Source organism: Manis pentadactyla, chromosome 4 (assembly GCF_030020395.1).
Source record: "Manis pentadactyla isolate mManPen7 chromosome 4, mManPen7.hap1, whole genome shotgun sequence".
Lineage (NCBI taxonomy): Eukaryota > Metazoa > Chordata > Mammalia > Pholidota > Manidae > Manis > Manis pentadactyla.
In genome coordinates, this window is record NC_080022.1 from 122,376,279 (window position 1) to 122,390,589 (window position 14,311).

A 14,311-nucleotide genomic window follows, 5' to 3' on the forward strand; every position below is an offset into this window, starting at 1 on the left:
AGTGGTAAAGATACCTCAAGACAAATGCTGGGCATAGAAGCTACAGGGCATAAATATGCAAAGAAATAAAAAGTTAACCGTTTCAACAATAAGGCTTCTCTCTCACTTACCAACTTTACATTTCCCTGTATGGCCCCGGAAGATGACTGGTTAGCCAGAGACGGGTAAGATTCCTCAAGGGAGGAACAACCTAAGACAGGCACAGTCGCAGTGGGTTCATCAGGTGAGAAATTGGGGATCAACAGAGGTGAGGCTTAGAACCTCACCCCCCCATTCTGAGAGAAATGTTCTGCATACGTGGATGTTTTATTGCCCTTGTCTAGCTTGGATTAACACATAGTCTACAGGCACACACCTGATCATCTACATTTGCTCTCTTACAACACTAAACTATGTTTTCTACCTTTATCTTGTATCTACCTACCACTTCAGCATTTTATTAAAAATAATAATAATAAAGAGAGAAATGTGGTATCCACATATAAATCAAGTATAAAAACCAAATGAGTATTCATATTTGAACTGTTTATAGTTCATAATGCATGAGCAAAACTGAAAGTTTCTGTGATGACTGCCCTTGTACTGTTCACCATGTAACTTATTCACTATGTAAGAATTTGTTCTCCATGTAAGAACTTGTTTGTTATGCCTCAGAAGATTGGAGACTGACAAAAATTAGGCTTGGGGTGGATTAATGATTGTGCACTGAGCATTGACTCACCTGTACAGAACTTTATTGTTGTTAACAACCATTTGATCAATAAATATGAGAGATGCCCTCACAAAAAGAAAAAAAAAAAAATACTCCACCTGCTGGTGTAGGGAGGTGATAAGCAAGCTTGGTATCCACCTTGGATTTTTTTGTGACCAACAAAACAAAACAAAACAAAATCTGTAGGAAAAGAAAACCGGGCTAGATGAGGTTTGGTGTCCAAGTTTATATCTGTGCTGCAAGAAGCCCCTAGTTTATACTGTCTCTGGTGTAGGAAGCTCCTGGGCTGGTAGTACAGTGGCTCCTGAAAATACACTCACAATCCAAAATTACAAAACACTCACAGAAATGATCTACTTAAGCTAGTTAGCAGATACAACAAACAAGAAAGTCATCTACCAGGACTTGAGATCATGAAACAATAAGAAAGAAACTACAAAAGACTATGCTTAAACATACTAGAGAGATAAAAAGGAATAAAAATCATGAGGAAGGAGCATGATACTATAAAAAAAGATTTGGAAAAAGAATCAAAACTTGACAAAATAAAAATTTGGAATTAAAAGCACCAGTTGGGTTGAAAAACTGATTAGATACAGCAGAAGAGAGAACTACTGAAGTAGAAAATAGACCTAAGAAAATTACCAGGAACATAAAACAGAGACATTAAAAAATGGAAAATATTTTATATTATTAGGGGGTTTTATTAGTATGTTTTCAACTGCAAGAAATGGAAAACTCAACTATCAAACCATAAAGTTGTTTTTTGTTTGTTCATTTTTTTAGTGAGAAGTCCAAAAGTAGTTTCAGGATTGCCTCACTGTTCTACATTGTAACCAGAGATCCCAGAGTGTCTATTCTCTATACTCTCCCATCTTAACTCTGTTGGCTCTTTGTCCTCATACTTGTTCCTGCATGGTTGAATGTGGCTGCGAAGCTCCAGTCATCACTCCCTTCTTGAGGGCAGGACAGAGGGGAACAGGATAGAGCAGGGTTTGATTTCCTTTAGCTGGAACTTAGAAGGCTTTCTAGAGTCCCTCTAGTTCCCCAGCAGTACTCTATTACATGACCACCCCAGCTGCAAGGGAGTTTGAGAAACTGAGCATATAACATTTTTCATCCTCTTGATGAAAAGCCTGCAAAGGAGAGAGAGGTTGGGAAAGACTGTTGGGTTAACCAGCTAATAGTGCCCTATAGAGCTTCAGAGATGCAGAAGATAAAATCAGACAGTGTCCAAGCCCCATGTCCAGGGGAATTCCAGAAAAGGAAAGAAAGAATAGGAGAGAGAATATATGAAGAAATCATGCCTGAAGTTTTTCCAGAATGATGAAAGACCACAGATTCTTAATGAATCCCCACACAGAATAATACAAAATATCCATCCAGAGACATCATAATGAAACTGCAGAAAAATCAAAGACAGGTAATCAACAGATTATTTCAACTAACCAATGATAAAAGACAAGCTAGTAAAAATTATCAAAGGCTATAATAGGCAACTCACAAATGGCCAATAAACATTTATAAAGATGTCCAACAAGTAGTGATTCTACAGCATCTTACTATGCTGATGGGCAGTGACTGTACTGGGGTATGTTGGGGGGGACTTGGTGATGGGGGGAGTCTAGTAAACATAATGTTCCTCATGTAATTGTAGATTAATGATACCAAAAAAAAAAAAAAAAAGGATATCCAGCCATTAGTGATCAGGAAAATCTAAGTTGAAATAACAGTGAGATAAGGCATACTTCCATTAACCCTTGGAGGATGTAGGGAATCTGAGAAATGAAAAAGTGAAAGTATAGCTATTGTAGAAATTTCACTGCTATCAACAATGTTATGCTATTGTGTTTGAAACAGAATGAACAATTTTCTAAGGAAATATAAATGTATTTCTTCATATATTAAGTGTAAATATTTCTTCAAAACTTATTCAAAAAGGAGAACTTTAACCATTAAAGAAATTGAATTTGTCGTTCAAAATGTAGTCACATACACAAACAAAAATATCTCAGTAAACCCAAATTCTATTAAAATGTTTAAGAAACAGATATCCCTATCATGTAAATAACAAGGCTATAGAATTTTAAAAGGAGTGAGGGGACCTACATGTCTGCCCAAGACAGAGTAACAGGAGCCTGATTTACCTTCCCTCCTGAAATTCTAAACAGCTAACATGCAACAACGGATAATCACATAAGCAACCAAAGATATAATGAGAACTTGTTACAAAATTATGTTATACACTGAATATGTTTTTCTTTGTAGTGTTAGTTAATATCTGCTTTTTCAATTTAACATTTTTTTCCTCCTTTTCACCTAATATACTACAGAAGTTAGTGAAAGCCGGGAAGCAAATGGGATCATTCTGTTCAGATTATTCTCAAAGCCAGCAAATGCACTCATACGGATATCTGTGAGGACATACTGATAAATATAATGATGAATCTCAAAAGTATTTAGGAATATATGTGTCCATCAACAAAATAGAAACTTCCCACGTTATTAAATTTGCTTTTCAGTATCTTGATGTGGATTAAAAAATAATATATTTAATTACACATGATAATTTATATCCAGTCAGAATTGGCAATGGTAATAATCTCAGGTCTTTGATCAAGTTCTGTTGTTAGGTTAGTTAGGAAAAAAAGTTGATTTACTTGTGTATATTTAAGTAAATATAGGTTTCTGGTTATAACATATTAGTAGATGAGATTTTTTAAAGTGAAAGCTCTCCACTGTTCCTCAAATTTTAGAATACATTCCTTGTCATCCACAGTGTAATACAGAGGTTTGGCTCACATCACAAGTGTGAGCATTCCTCACAGAACAGGTGAGAGAGGGTATGTAGCATCCTTGCCAATACTATGAAAACAGCCAGGGTGTGTGTCCTCCGGGGGAGACATGTTTGTGTCTTGTTGATGGACACTCCCACCCTGGGCCGCACAGTCTGTGAGGGTGTTGCTTACTGAGTAAGCCACTGTGTCCCTGGAACAGTCATGCACACAGAGATTAAGTTCTTCAGGTCACCTGTGGAAGGAGATCATCATAACTCAGGATTTTACAAGGATATAAAATGATTCCTTAGGCATGACTGAGCCTGCTCTGTAGTATAAACTTTATAAAGGATTCTTAGTTAATTCATTTTATTGCATGAAGAAAATTCTTTCTATCTATCTATCTATCTATTTATTTATTTTCCTGAGGGAGAGTCGGGAAAGAGAAGTTTGGGCTAGGGAGGCAGGTGGGAGGGAAAACACCCCCTCCCAGGTACAGCAAGGCTACCTGTGCTTTTTTTTTGAAAAAAATTTTTTTTAGTGTTTGCTGTGTGCCAGGCGTTTTCCGACATGTTGGAACATTGAGGCACATGCTGTTCATAATAGGTCACATGGCTAGTGATCAGCAAAGGCAAGAGTCAAGGCAGGCAGGCAGGCCAGTTCCAGAGCCCATGTCTTACCCGCTTCCTGACCCCACCTCCAGGAAGCCCTGCCCACCATGTGTGCTCTTAAGGCACAATTTACTCGTAATACTAAATAACATATTCTGTGCTATGTATGTTGACTGTGGGGTTTATCCTCTCCCTTCTCAGGATGTGAGCTCTCAGGAGCAGGAAGCCTCATCATCATCTTTTTTTTTTTTTCAAGTATTTTTATTGTAGTAAAATAAATATAACATGATCCTTGGCCAATACCACACTGAATGATTAATACAGCTTTGTAAATAATGAAATCAAGTCTTCCAACTTTATTCTTCTATTCAGAATTGTTTAGACTTTTCTAGTACATTTGCCTTTATAAACTTTGGAATCAATTTGTTGCTCTCTACCAGAAAAAGCTTGCTGGGATTTTAATTGGCCTTATATTGTAATCTATAGCTCAGATTGGGAAGAGTTGATATTTAATAAAACCCAGTCTTCCAATCCATGAAAATAGAACACTTCTCCATTCATTTAGAGCTTCTTGATGTCTCTCATCAACATTGTTTTTTGGTGCCTTTTAAATGTCTTTTTGTTATGTTTTTTCAAGTTATTCATTGCAGGTATATAGGAGAGCTATTGATTTTGTATCCTGAGACCTTGTTAAACTTGCATATTAGTTACAAGAGGTTTTTTGATAGATTTTTGGAGTTTTCGCCATAGACAATCATGTCAACTGCAAATAAAAGACAGCTTTGGTTCTGCCTTTCCAACCAGTATACCTTTTGTTTCTTTTTCTTGCCTTATTGCACTAGCTAGAACTTCAATACCATGTTGAATAGAACTTGGGTACAGTGTTGAATCCTCACCTTGTTCTCTCTTCCTGGTCTTAGGGGAAAAGTATTCAGTCTCTCACCCTTAAGTATGATTCAGCTTTTGGTTTTTGTTCTGTTAGGTGAAAGAAATTCCCTTCTACTTTTAGTTGTCAGAGAGTTTTTATCATGAATCGTTGTTGAATTTTGTGTAATACTTTTTGTGCATCTGTTGATATGATCTTATGGGTTTCTTATTTAGTCTGTTAATATGAATACCTTTGATTAATTTGTGAATGTTAAACCAGCCTTGCATTCCTGAGGTGAACCCCACTTGATCATGATTCAGTTTGCTAATATTTGTTAAGGATTTTTGTATCTTATGTTCATGTGAGAGATCGGTAGTTTTCTTATAATGCTTTTATCTGATTTTGGTACGAGGTTAGTGCTGGCTTCATAGAATGCCTGAGGAAGTGTTCCCTCCTCTTCCATTTCTTGGAGGAGACTGTGTAGGATAGTATTATTTCTTCCTTAAATATTTGGTAGAATTTAACCAGTGACTCCATCTGGGTCTGGTGTTCACATAAATGTCTCATGTTATCAGATATTTATTAACACCACATACTCTCCCATCTCCTGAAAGGTACTAAATTATTTATTCAAACATGTTCAGATATGATGTTGACAGTGTGCCTAAATATTTTTAATTTAATTATGGTTAGGTTTAGGCACATAAAGTAACCTGAGTGAAACTGTGAATATGGGTCAGACCTCCAGATCCTCTCCAGGATGGAAGACACACCCTCGCTGCCATGTGGGGGAGGGCCTGCCAGCTCGCTTGCATTTGCAGGCACCCTCCTCGCAGGGCTGGTCTGTTTCCCAGAGAGCACGTTCAGTTCCTGATCGCTGCTTTTCTGTATCATCATGTCAACAAGCCTCCTATTATAAGAATTTTAGCTTTTCCTGCAAAAGTCTGTGTGCACAGCCCTGACTAAAGTATTTTAGGTAGAAGGTGATTTTTTTAGCCTTATATTCTGGGAAAATTTGTTTCCTTTTTACATTGTTTGTAGGTATGTCTGTGTGGCATGTCCCATCGCCCTTCTCCACCCCTTTCCCATGACAATTTTTTAGCACAAGCAGGGAGCAGAATCAGTAAAGTGTATTTAAATGATGTTGAAACAAGATAAATGGCTGGTTATAGGCTCCAGCTAGCTGTCACCACCCGAGAGCAGATGTGCTAAGTTCAGCCTTATTTCCCCACTGCATCCCTGCTTCTGGTTTTATATCAGGGTCCTTTCCTCCTGCTCTCTTGTGACCACAAAAGGAACCCCAAAGTGAGCTATTAACTGTGCTCAGCGGCATGAATCTCAGGACTTCACTGAGAGATCAGCAGAGCACCAGCCCTCCTGCCTGTCACGTTCTGGCCTCCACCTTCCCGTCCTGCATTGCCCCCTAAGTTAGGGAGGAAAAACATCACCACAACATTAAGTGGCAACATTTAATTCTAGTAAAGCAGTGGTTGCACTTTCAATTGGTTCCAAGGCTTTCGTGATGATCCCATTCTTGGGAATTTATCTCGAGCCACAAATTCAACAGATGCTTATTGCAGAGTCTGTCCTGGTGAAGACATGGGCGCAAACTGCACACCAGGAACCAGCTGTCCTGGCAACTGTGGGGCAGCGGTTCCCTTGCACACTGGCAGCCAGCATGCAGCACAGCCAAGGGAACTGTGTATGAAAAACATTCAGATAGCACAGAGCACACAGCAGCATATGAGATGGAAGCGAAGGAGAACATGGCTGGACATTCAAATGTAACTTAGAAAAGTGAAAATTATGAAATTATGGGTGATTTTCTTTTTTCAAACTTTTAAAAATGCTGCCATGCTGTTAAAAGGTGAAAGGGGTGGGAGGTCACGTCTAACATTTTTTAAAAGGGACGGTATCTCCTGATTAAATGGGAAGAAAAGGCTTTTCTTTTAACTAATCACATTTAGCACCATCTCGATGTTGCCCACACCTCCCATCCGTGTACATGGCGGGTTTCTAGGCAGCCTGGCCCACCCTGGATCTGAGCCCCTTTTTGGGAAGGGGGTCTGTGGTGTCCTCCCCCGCTGACCTCTTCCCGTCTCCTGCAGGAGCTCAGCGAGATGCTGCACACAGACCGGCCCGACTGGCAGAGTGTGATGCAGTATGTGGCCCAGATCTACAAGTACTTTGAGACGTAAACCCTGAGGGCCCAAGAGCAGCCGCCAACTCCTGCAGTTTGTCCTGGAAGCACGTGGTCACTTTCCACAGGCCCTGCCCTGCCCACCACCCAGCTATCTGGATGTCAAAGAAGGCTCAGTCCAGGGGGACCAACACGCAGGAAACACAGCGGGTTCCACCGTGCATATTAAATCCAGACACATTGGCAATATAAGCTGGGGAAGCCTTGCTGTCCCATGGGCCTCCCTCCTTCCACACTCGAGAGCTCACCAGGCTCCTTCCCATGAGAACACAGGACATCTCCACGCCCTCTGTGACTTCACGCGTGGCCGCATTGAGGTTCACCACACGCACCACTTCCAGACCAGTCATTGTTATACTAAAAAGCCGATTTTTTCCCTTGCTACCTCCCACTCCTTCAAAAAAAAATACCCAGCAAAACACAAAAAGACACATTTGCCCTCAAGCAGCCTGGAAACACACAAGCCGTCCTTTTTGAAATTCGCTTATGTTCTAGGTGACTGGTTTAACACCTAGAACTTGATTACATTTTTTAGATCTCACTGTCACTTGTTCGGTTCTTTGTATGGAAGACAAAATCTGAGAATGCAAAAGAGCCCTTGGCAGTTTGTGAGGTCCGTGTGGGGTGGCCGCAGAGAGAAGCATCTGCTATCCCCGCACTGTGTGCTCAGTGTGGCCACACACATGCCCCCACCTGGCCGCTGGCTTACATGCAGAAAGGGAAACATCAGTAACCCCACCCACACCATTCATGCCCCATTTATTCATGCCTGCACACATTTGTCCCAATGCAGAAGCTAAGAGAAAGTCTCGTGTGTGAAATGGCCTGTGCCTGCCAGGCTGTTCATTTGCACAAGGAGTCTGAGGATGTATATTTCTTGGGATACTGGGCAGATGGAAAATCTAAACAATATCTCAACTGTAAACTTAGTTTTTAGTGCATCATCAGGCCTTGTACACTGCAGACCAAAGGAAGCCCTTAGGGGTAGGCAGAGCTGCTCTGCTTAAAACTAATGGACGGCGTGGTTAACTGCCATCCTGCCATCATGCTCCCCAAGCAGCCCCGTTGCCTGCAAGTGCTCGGTGCACGTGACCACCTGGCAGCACTGTGGTGTAGTTTTTGGGCAAACAAAGGGCCATTGGCAGTAAACAAGGGTGCAGTTTGCCATGGCAGTTGGGGTGAATTGGTGGTACCCACCTCTTGCTGTGAGCGCCCCTCTGACCAAGGGAAATCCTGACATAAGTCACTGAGGGTTACGATGCTGCCGTCATTACTTCAAGTCTCTGATGGCTGGTCGGACCCTCGTTTCCAGCCATGGAGCCTGGGGTCTGTGGCCAGGCCCTGCCTGGGGGAGGCCCCTCACAGGGCGGGCAAGCTTCCCTGGCTGTCCTGCCTGTGGTTCTCCTCTGGCTGTAGAGCAGAAGCTCCTGGGAGCCTGTTAAGAGCCCACGCTCCTGACTTGCCCCATCAGTTGAATCAGTATCTGAAATGGGACCAGGAATGTCTTCTGTATACTTTCGAGTTCCCCGATAACCACTGAGTACCGAGCACGTTTCTTCAGGGCACCCAGGGCCGGGCCGTGAGCACAGCTTGCTCCTGAGCAGAGCTTGGTGACAATGACTACGTAACCAGCCCCCAGGTTTTCAAATGGAAGTTAGAAGCACAGTCGGAACAATCTAACTGACTCCTTCCTGGTGAACGCATCCAAGTGGAAGTCCACAGTGGCGGTGCTGCGTGCATCTGCCCTGTTGGTGTAACTGGTATGCTTTCACTGTCTCGAGCTTCTGCCTGCTCACCATTACAGTGCGGACCAGTGATATCCCTAGAAGCTGGGTTGAGCTGTTGTGTTTGCTCTGGAGTTAGTACAGCGTTTTGTCGGAGAGAGGCAGTTGAGGTCTCGGGATGCCTGGAGCAGGTGTCGCGCATTACGGGTGCCCTGGTTTGGGTGATAAGCATAAGTGGTTCTGAGTTCTGGGCGAAGCCGTCTCTCCCTGCTCCATGCTGCGGCCTGCTCCCTTTAGGTTAAAAAGAAAAGTGTCATATGAAAGAACAGCCACGTGCAGCTTATTCTTATAACTTGAAGAGAGCATGCTTATAAAGAGTAAATGTCCTGCTCATAGAAACACAGGGTCTGGCAGTCCTGGCCCCGCTGGGTCCTGGGGGAGGGGCAGGAGGCAGTGGAGGTGTGGGATGAGGCCGTGGGGGAAGCTGTCCCAACCAGGGCTGGGTCACAGGCTGTGATTTTTAGATCTCCTTTTAATTGAAGACTTCAGAGGACAAGGTGAATGTGGAAAATTGATAGATTGAGAAAGGGTAGTGTCAGCAAACCTTACTATTCCATTTTCTGCCCTGAGGCTTTCACAGGTGACAGATATCCAGGTTTCTTCCCATCTTCCTTCAGCCAAGAGTTAGTCACTTTAAATTATTTGATTGTTCTGCAGATGCTTTTTTTAATGGGTTATTTTTATATGAAAGACATGCAAAATACAGGACACCGGAGAGTGGAGGAGATTTTTAAAGACAGAAAGAGAAGCTCGCTCTTTGCATTGAGTTGTTTTGTGGACTTGAACCTCGGTTGACTGATGGAGGCGCACAACCCAGCCTCACTGGGTTAGCACTCTCAGGAACCCGGGGCAGATCCACACGTCTCAGTTCAAAAATGATGTTAGTCTTTGCTTTTTGTTCTTCATCCTGTTGTTGTCTTGCAGCTTTAGTTGAGGCCAACCAGAGTACCCCAGGGCAACAAACCATCTGGCAGTGTTGGAAATCAGAGGCCTTGGGGGAAGCACCCCCTTCGCCACGGAAGCACCCCCTTCGCCACAGAAGCACTGCCGGATTCTCTCAATCCCCACCCTGACCCCCTCTTCTCACCCATGGAGGGGATGGCAGGCATTTCCCCCGTGTGTGGACATAAGAGGACTTGGGTCATGAAATACAAACCCATTGCCAAATGCAGCAGCGAATCTCCCATTCGAAGCTCGAGTGCCATTTTGAGATGAACTGTCAATGATGTGCAGTATATAACCTAGTGACTTTTTTTAAAAGTATTTTTAATGTGTCATTTGTCCAAGTTCACTGGGCATGTCACTTCTCTGACCCAGGTTAGCGTTTGTCTAAACCAGATAATATCTTGAGTAGCTCACTAACTTTAACTGTCTGGGTTGAATGCGGTTGATCCAGCTGTACCCTCGTTTCCATAGCGAGCACACCCGATTGCACCAGGCGGTGTCGGTGGCATGCCAACATAGACGCGCTTAACTGTTCTCATGTAAGTGTGCAGGTATGACTGTAATATTCCTAATAAATATATTTTGTTTCTGTATGATTATGAATCTTTCCAAGTGACATTTATTGTTTGTATTTCCTAAAATGCCAAACTTACATTCTGTCTGTTTTTAAACTAACCCTGTCATGAATCTTCCCCTGTTGGGCCATGGTCCCCGCTGCAGCTGCTCCTGCTGACATTACTGAAAGATACCAGGGCCCTACTGCCCTCCCCTGCCCCCTGCCATCGCCACAGTCTCCCGTGAAAGTCCCCCCGCAGGCTGCTGCAGAGCTGTGCACATAGGACATGCATACTACTGGCACCCCACGCAGCCGTGACCAAACTTCATCCCAGGGCCTGGAAACCACACTCAAGGTGGTGGTAGCAGGAGGGAGTTATGCCAAGACAGGAGCAGAGTTAATAGAGTTTTAACAGACAGGACACCGGTGTGTAGGCTGATTCATCAGGTGGCGTGTGGCTCTCCGTGTCACCAGAGGCCACCATTCACTGGTGTCTCAGGGGACCAGTCCTGGCCACAGGAGAGGAGAAAGGCCTCTCATCCTTGAATTTTCCCTTCCTCCTCCCAGGGAAGTCCTGCTGTCACTGGTCTTTTTCTCCTGAGGGACTCTGTCTTCTCAGAACAGCACAGTCTCAGATAAGGGCTTAACCCACCCAACTGGGACAGCCACTGCCCGCTTCATCTTGGGCTATCAGGTGGTGGGAGAAGCTGTGCCCAGGAGGTGTCAGGTTCAACATCTGGTTCCCACAGCCATGTCCAGCCACTCAGTCTGCACACCCGCGTGTACACCACACGCACACGCACACGCATCAGCATTTGCAAACTGATCCCTTCCCTCGTTTGGGGCCCAGCAGGAAGGTTCCTGTTCTGTGGGTCTAGACCCCTCTGCATAAAGCACATCCCTGGACATTCATGTCCTGTGTCTTGTCATAGCCCAGATGTACTGAATCAGATGTCAGAAAGACGCTTTCAACAGTGCCTGATGCACAGAGCACATGGTGTCTGTCGCATGGTCTGCAGGCCTCGCTTGCTGTCAGAGGACTGGGAACTTCAGGCCATGGGGCCCAGCCTGCCCTGGTCCCCTTTGGCACGCAGCTGGCTCCCCATTCTCTACATGCTCTGGATGCTTCTGTTCCTGAGTCACACTTCATTCAGCTGCCTGAAGGCAGACCCCAATGTTTATGTGGTCATGACGCCTGAGGCTTCTGCGGGACAGATCATCTTTGCTGAATTGGTGGAACATCTAGTTACCACGAACTCTCGTTCCACTGGGAATTCCTCATTGACCTCTAGGGAACAGACACCTCAGGACACAGGCCAGTTTCAGAGCTGCAGTCGGTCTTGGAACAGTTATTTCCAGCATTTTCCAGCTTAGTGGTAAAAAGTCCCCGAACTGCACATGGGAAAATCCCCTGGGGAGAAACTTGACACCTGACAACCCAAAGACCGTTGTCATTTTTCCTTCTTTGCTAACATTACTTCTGTTACCATGAGTAAAATGACACAATACATTTCCAAGCAGAATCTCAGCCTCCCCAACTCTAAATGAAATGCAGTCCAACTTACTCACCTGCCCTACCAAAACCTCAGTGAGATTTTTCTAGATTATAAAATATCAGCCATAAAAAGATTTGGCCTGGATGTCTTGCAGGGCTGGCCAGAGAGCCTCTCACCCCCCAGTAACCCAGCCCTTTTGTCCATCTGGGTTACTATTTATACCTCCCTGAAAGTCGTGTCCTCATCCTTTGTCAGAAAAATGAAGCAAAGCAGAAAATGGAACATGGGAAAAGTTAGCCACAGCTTTCCCTTACTGCTCAGTGACCTCAGAGGGCTCAGCCACCTTTTGAAAAGTCTTGTCCTAGAAGACACATCCGGCTGGAGAAGGAGCCTTGCCCGGAGAAGACAAAGTCGAGGGCAGGACCAAGGCAGTCTCGGACCTTCTCAGCGGGAGAACCTCACTGGGCTCTTCCAGTTGCCAAGAACAGAGCTACGCAGGTTGCTCCAGGCACAGGGATGCTCATGGCACAGGAAGACAGGCCATACTCAGTCCTGGAGAGGCATGTTGACCTCACATTTAACCCCCACAAAGTCAACCACCTGTGTTTGTGGGCAAAAATTAGGTTAAAAGAAAAAGTGTGGCTGTTGCCACCTGCCTTTCCACCCAGTGGTCATGGACCCCAGAGGCACCGGGTGTGTGTGGTTCCCCTTGTCAGTCTCGGTTCCTGAGGGTCACTTATGGTGTTAGCATCTCATGACAGAGTGGGATTTTAGTGCTGAAAGCTATGTTTGTGTGATTGGGTACAGTATGGCGACGTGCTGCAGGCCAGCCACTTCATCTGATGCTCAGCGCATCCCTGGAGGAAAACCTGTGTTGGACTCATCTGAGAGAGAATTTGTAGATGTTCAAGATGGCGTCGTCTTTAGTAGTTTTCAAGGGTAGCATTGATAAAGAGATTTCCTACTTCCATACTGAGCTTCAGATGCTAACTCCTTAAAGAGCAGCAAGTCTTAAAAGTTCAGGTCTGTTGGGGCACTTATTTTGTGCCCTGCTTCCCTGCTTTAGGCTAGAGTCAAGGGTCCTGCCTCTAGGGCTGACTCCTAGCATGGCTTTGCTACACTGTTGTGTTGTAACAAACAACCACAGACTTAGTGTCTCCACACAACACATTTGTTATAGCTCAGAAGGTCAGAAGCCCAACACATCTCCCTGAGTTAAAGTCGAGGTGTCAGCAAGCCTGCGTTCCTTCGTGGAGACTGAGGGGTATCTGTTTCCTTGCCATTGTCGCTTCTCCAGACCACCCACTTTCCTTGCCTCCTGGCCCCTTCCTCCATCTTCAAAGCCAGTAATATAGATTCTCCAGCCATTCTGCCATCACGTCTCGCTCTGGTTCTTGGCAGCCAGGACTTGCTCTCTGGTTTAGTACCCATGTGGTTGGGTTGGGCCTCTCTGGGTGATCAGACTCTCCTGCCCACCTCAAGGCCCACACCCTTACTCCCAACCCAGTCCCTTTGCCACATAAGGTAATGCATTCCCAGGTTTCGGGAACTGGGGTACAGACATCTTTGGGGGCCATTATCTTACACATCAGAGTCATCTTTTGTATCCTCTCATTAACAATCGTGGAATTTTTCCATGTTTCCTGGTTATAATAACCAAGGATCCTGCCTGTTTCAGCAGATATTTCATACCAGATCTTTTCATAGGTCACTAAGCATTGGCCAGAGGTCAGCTGCCTTTGGATCAGCCCATCCACGGCTGATCAAGCTGGGCTGGTGTCGTGTGGCACTGAGTACAGCCCCTGCTCAAGAATGAGATGGCCTCTTGAGACAGTAGCTGTCTCCCTCCAAAGGCAGTGGTGACTGGGTGCACCATGTGTGGCCATGGCCCTAGGGACGGGCATCGGGCTTCTGCGCAAGCCCTCTTGCGGGGTGACAGAGCCTTGTGCCATCATAGCTGGAAACCCAGGCCAGTGAGGGGCTGAGTGAGTCCCTGGTGGAAGGGCTTGGGACACCACTGAATGAGGTAAATACCAGGCCATTTTGCAGATGGGGAAACTGAGGCACAGAAAGGTTAAGGGCTTTGTCCAAGACAGAAGCTTGGAGAAGACAAAGCAAAACTGTGAACCCCAGTAGCGCGGCACCAAGGCTTGTACTTCAGCCAGCATTCACCGCTCCACCACCCGACGCCTGTCACCATGCTGGGGTGCAGCGCTTCTCCTCGCTGTAGGGCTCTTTAATGCACTAGCTGTGACTTCTTACTAGGAAAACAACTAAATAAATGGTTAGAAATGAGTTCCTGCATCAAAACCTCCAAAGCATCTTAACCAAAAGGGGGTTTATGGGTATATTAATTTTTCTA

At 44.7% G+C, this 14,311-nt stretch overlaps 1 protein-coding gene across 8 annotated transcripts in view; it reads left to right on the top strand.

Annotated features, from left to right (window-relative positions):
* Positions 1 to 10,493, top strand: part of SPECC1 (sperm antigen with calponin homology and coiled-coil domains 1) — a 296,321-nt gene extending 285,828 nt beyond the window's left edge. For all 8 annotated transcript variants that reach the window (XM_057500817.1, XM_036920665.2, XM_057500818.1 and 5 more), the window contains one exon: positions 7,077 to 10,493. In XM_057500817.1, the coding sequence (XP_057356800.1) occupies positions 7,077 to 7,166 (90 nt within the window). In that variant the 3' untranslated portion in view covers positions 7,167 to 10,493. The remainder of the gene's footprint in view (positions 1 to 7,076) is intronic.
* The last annotated feature ends 3,818 nt before the right edge of the window (positions 10,494 to 14,311 follow it).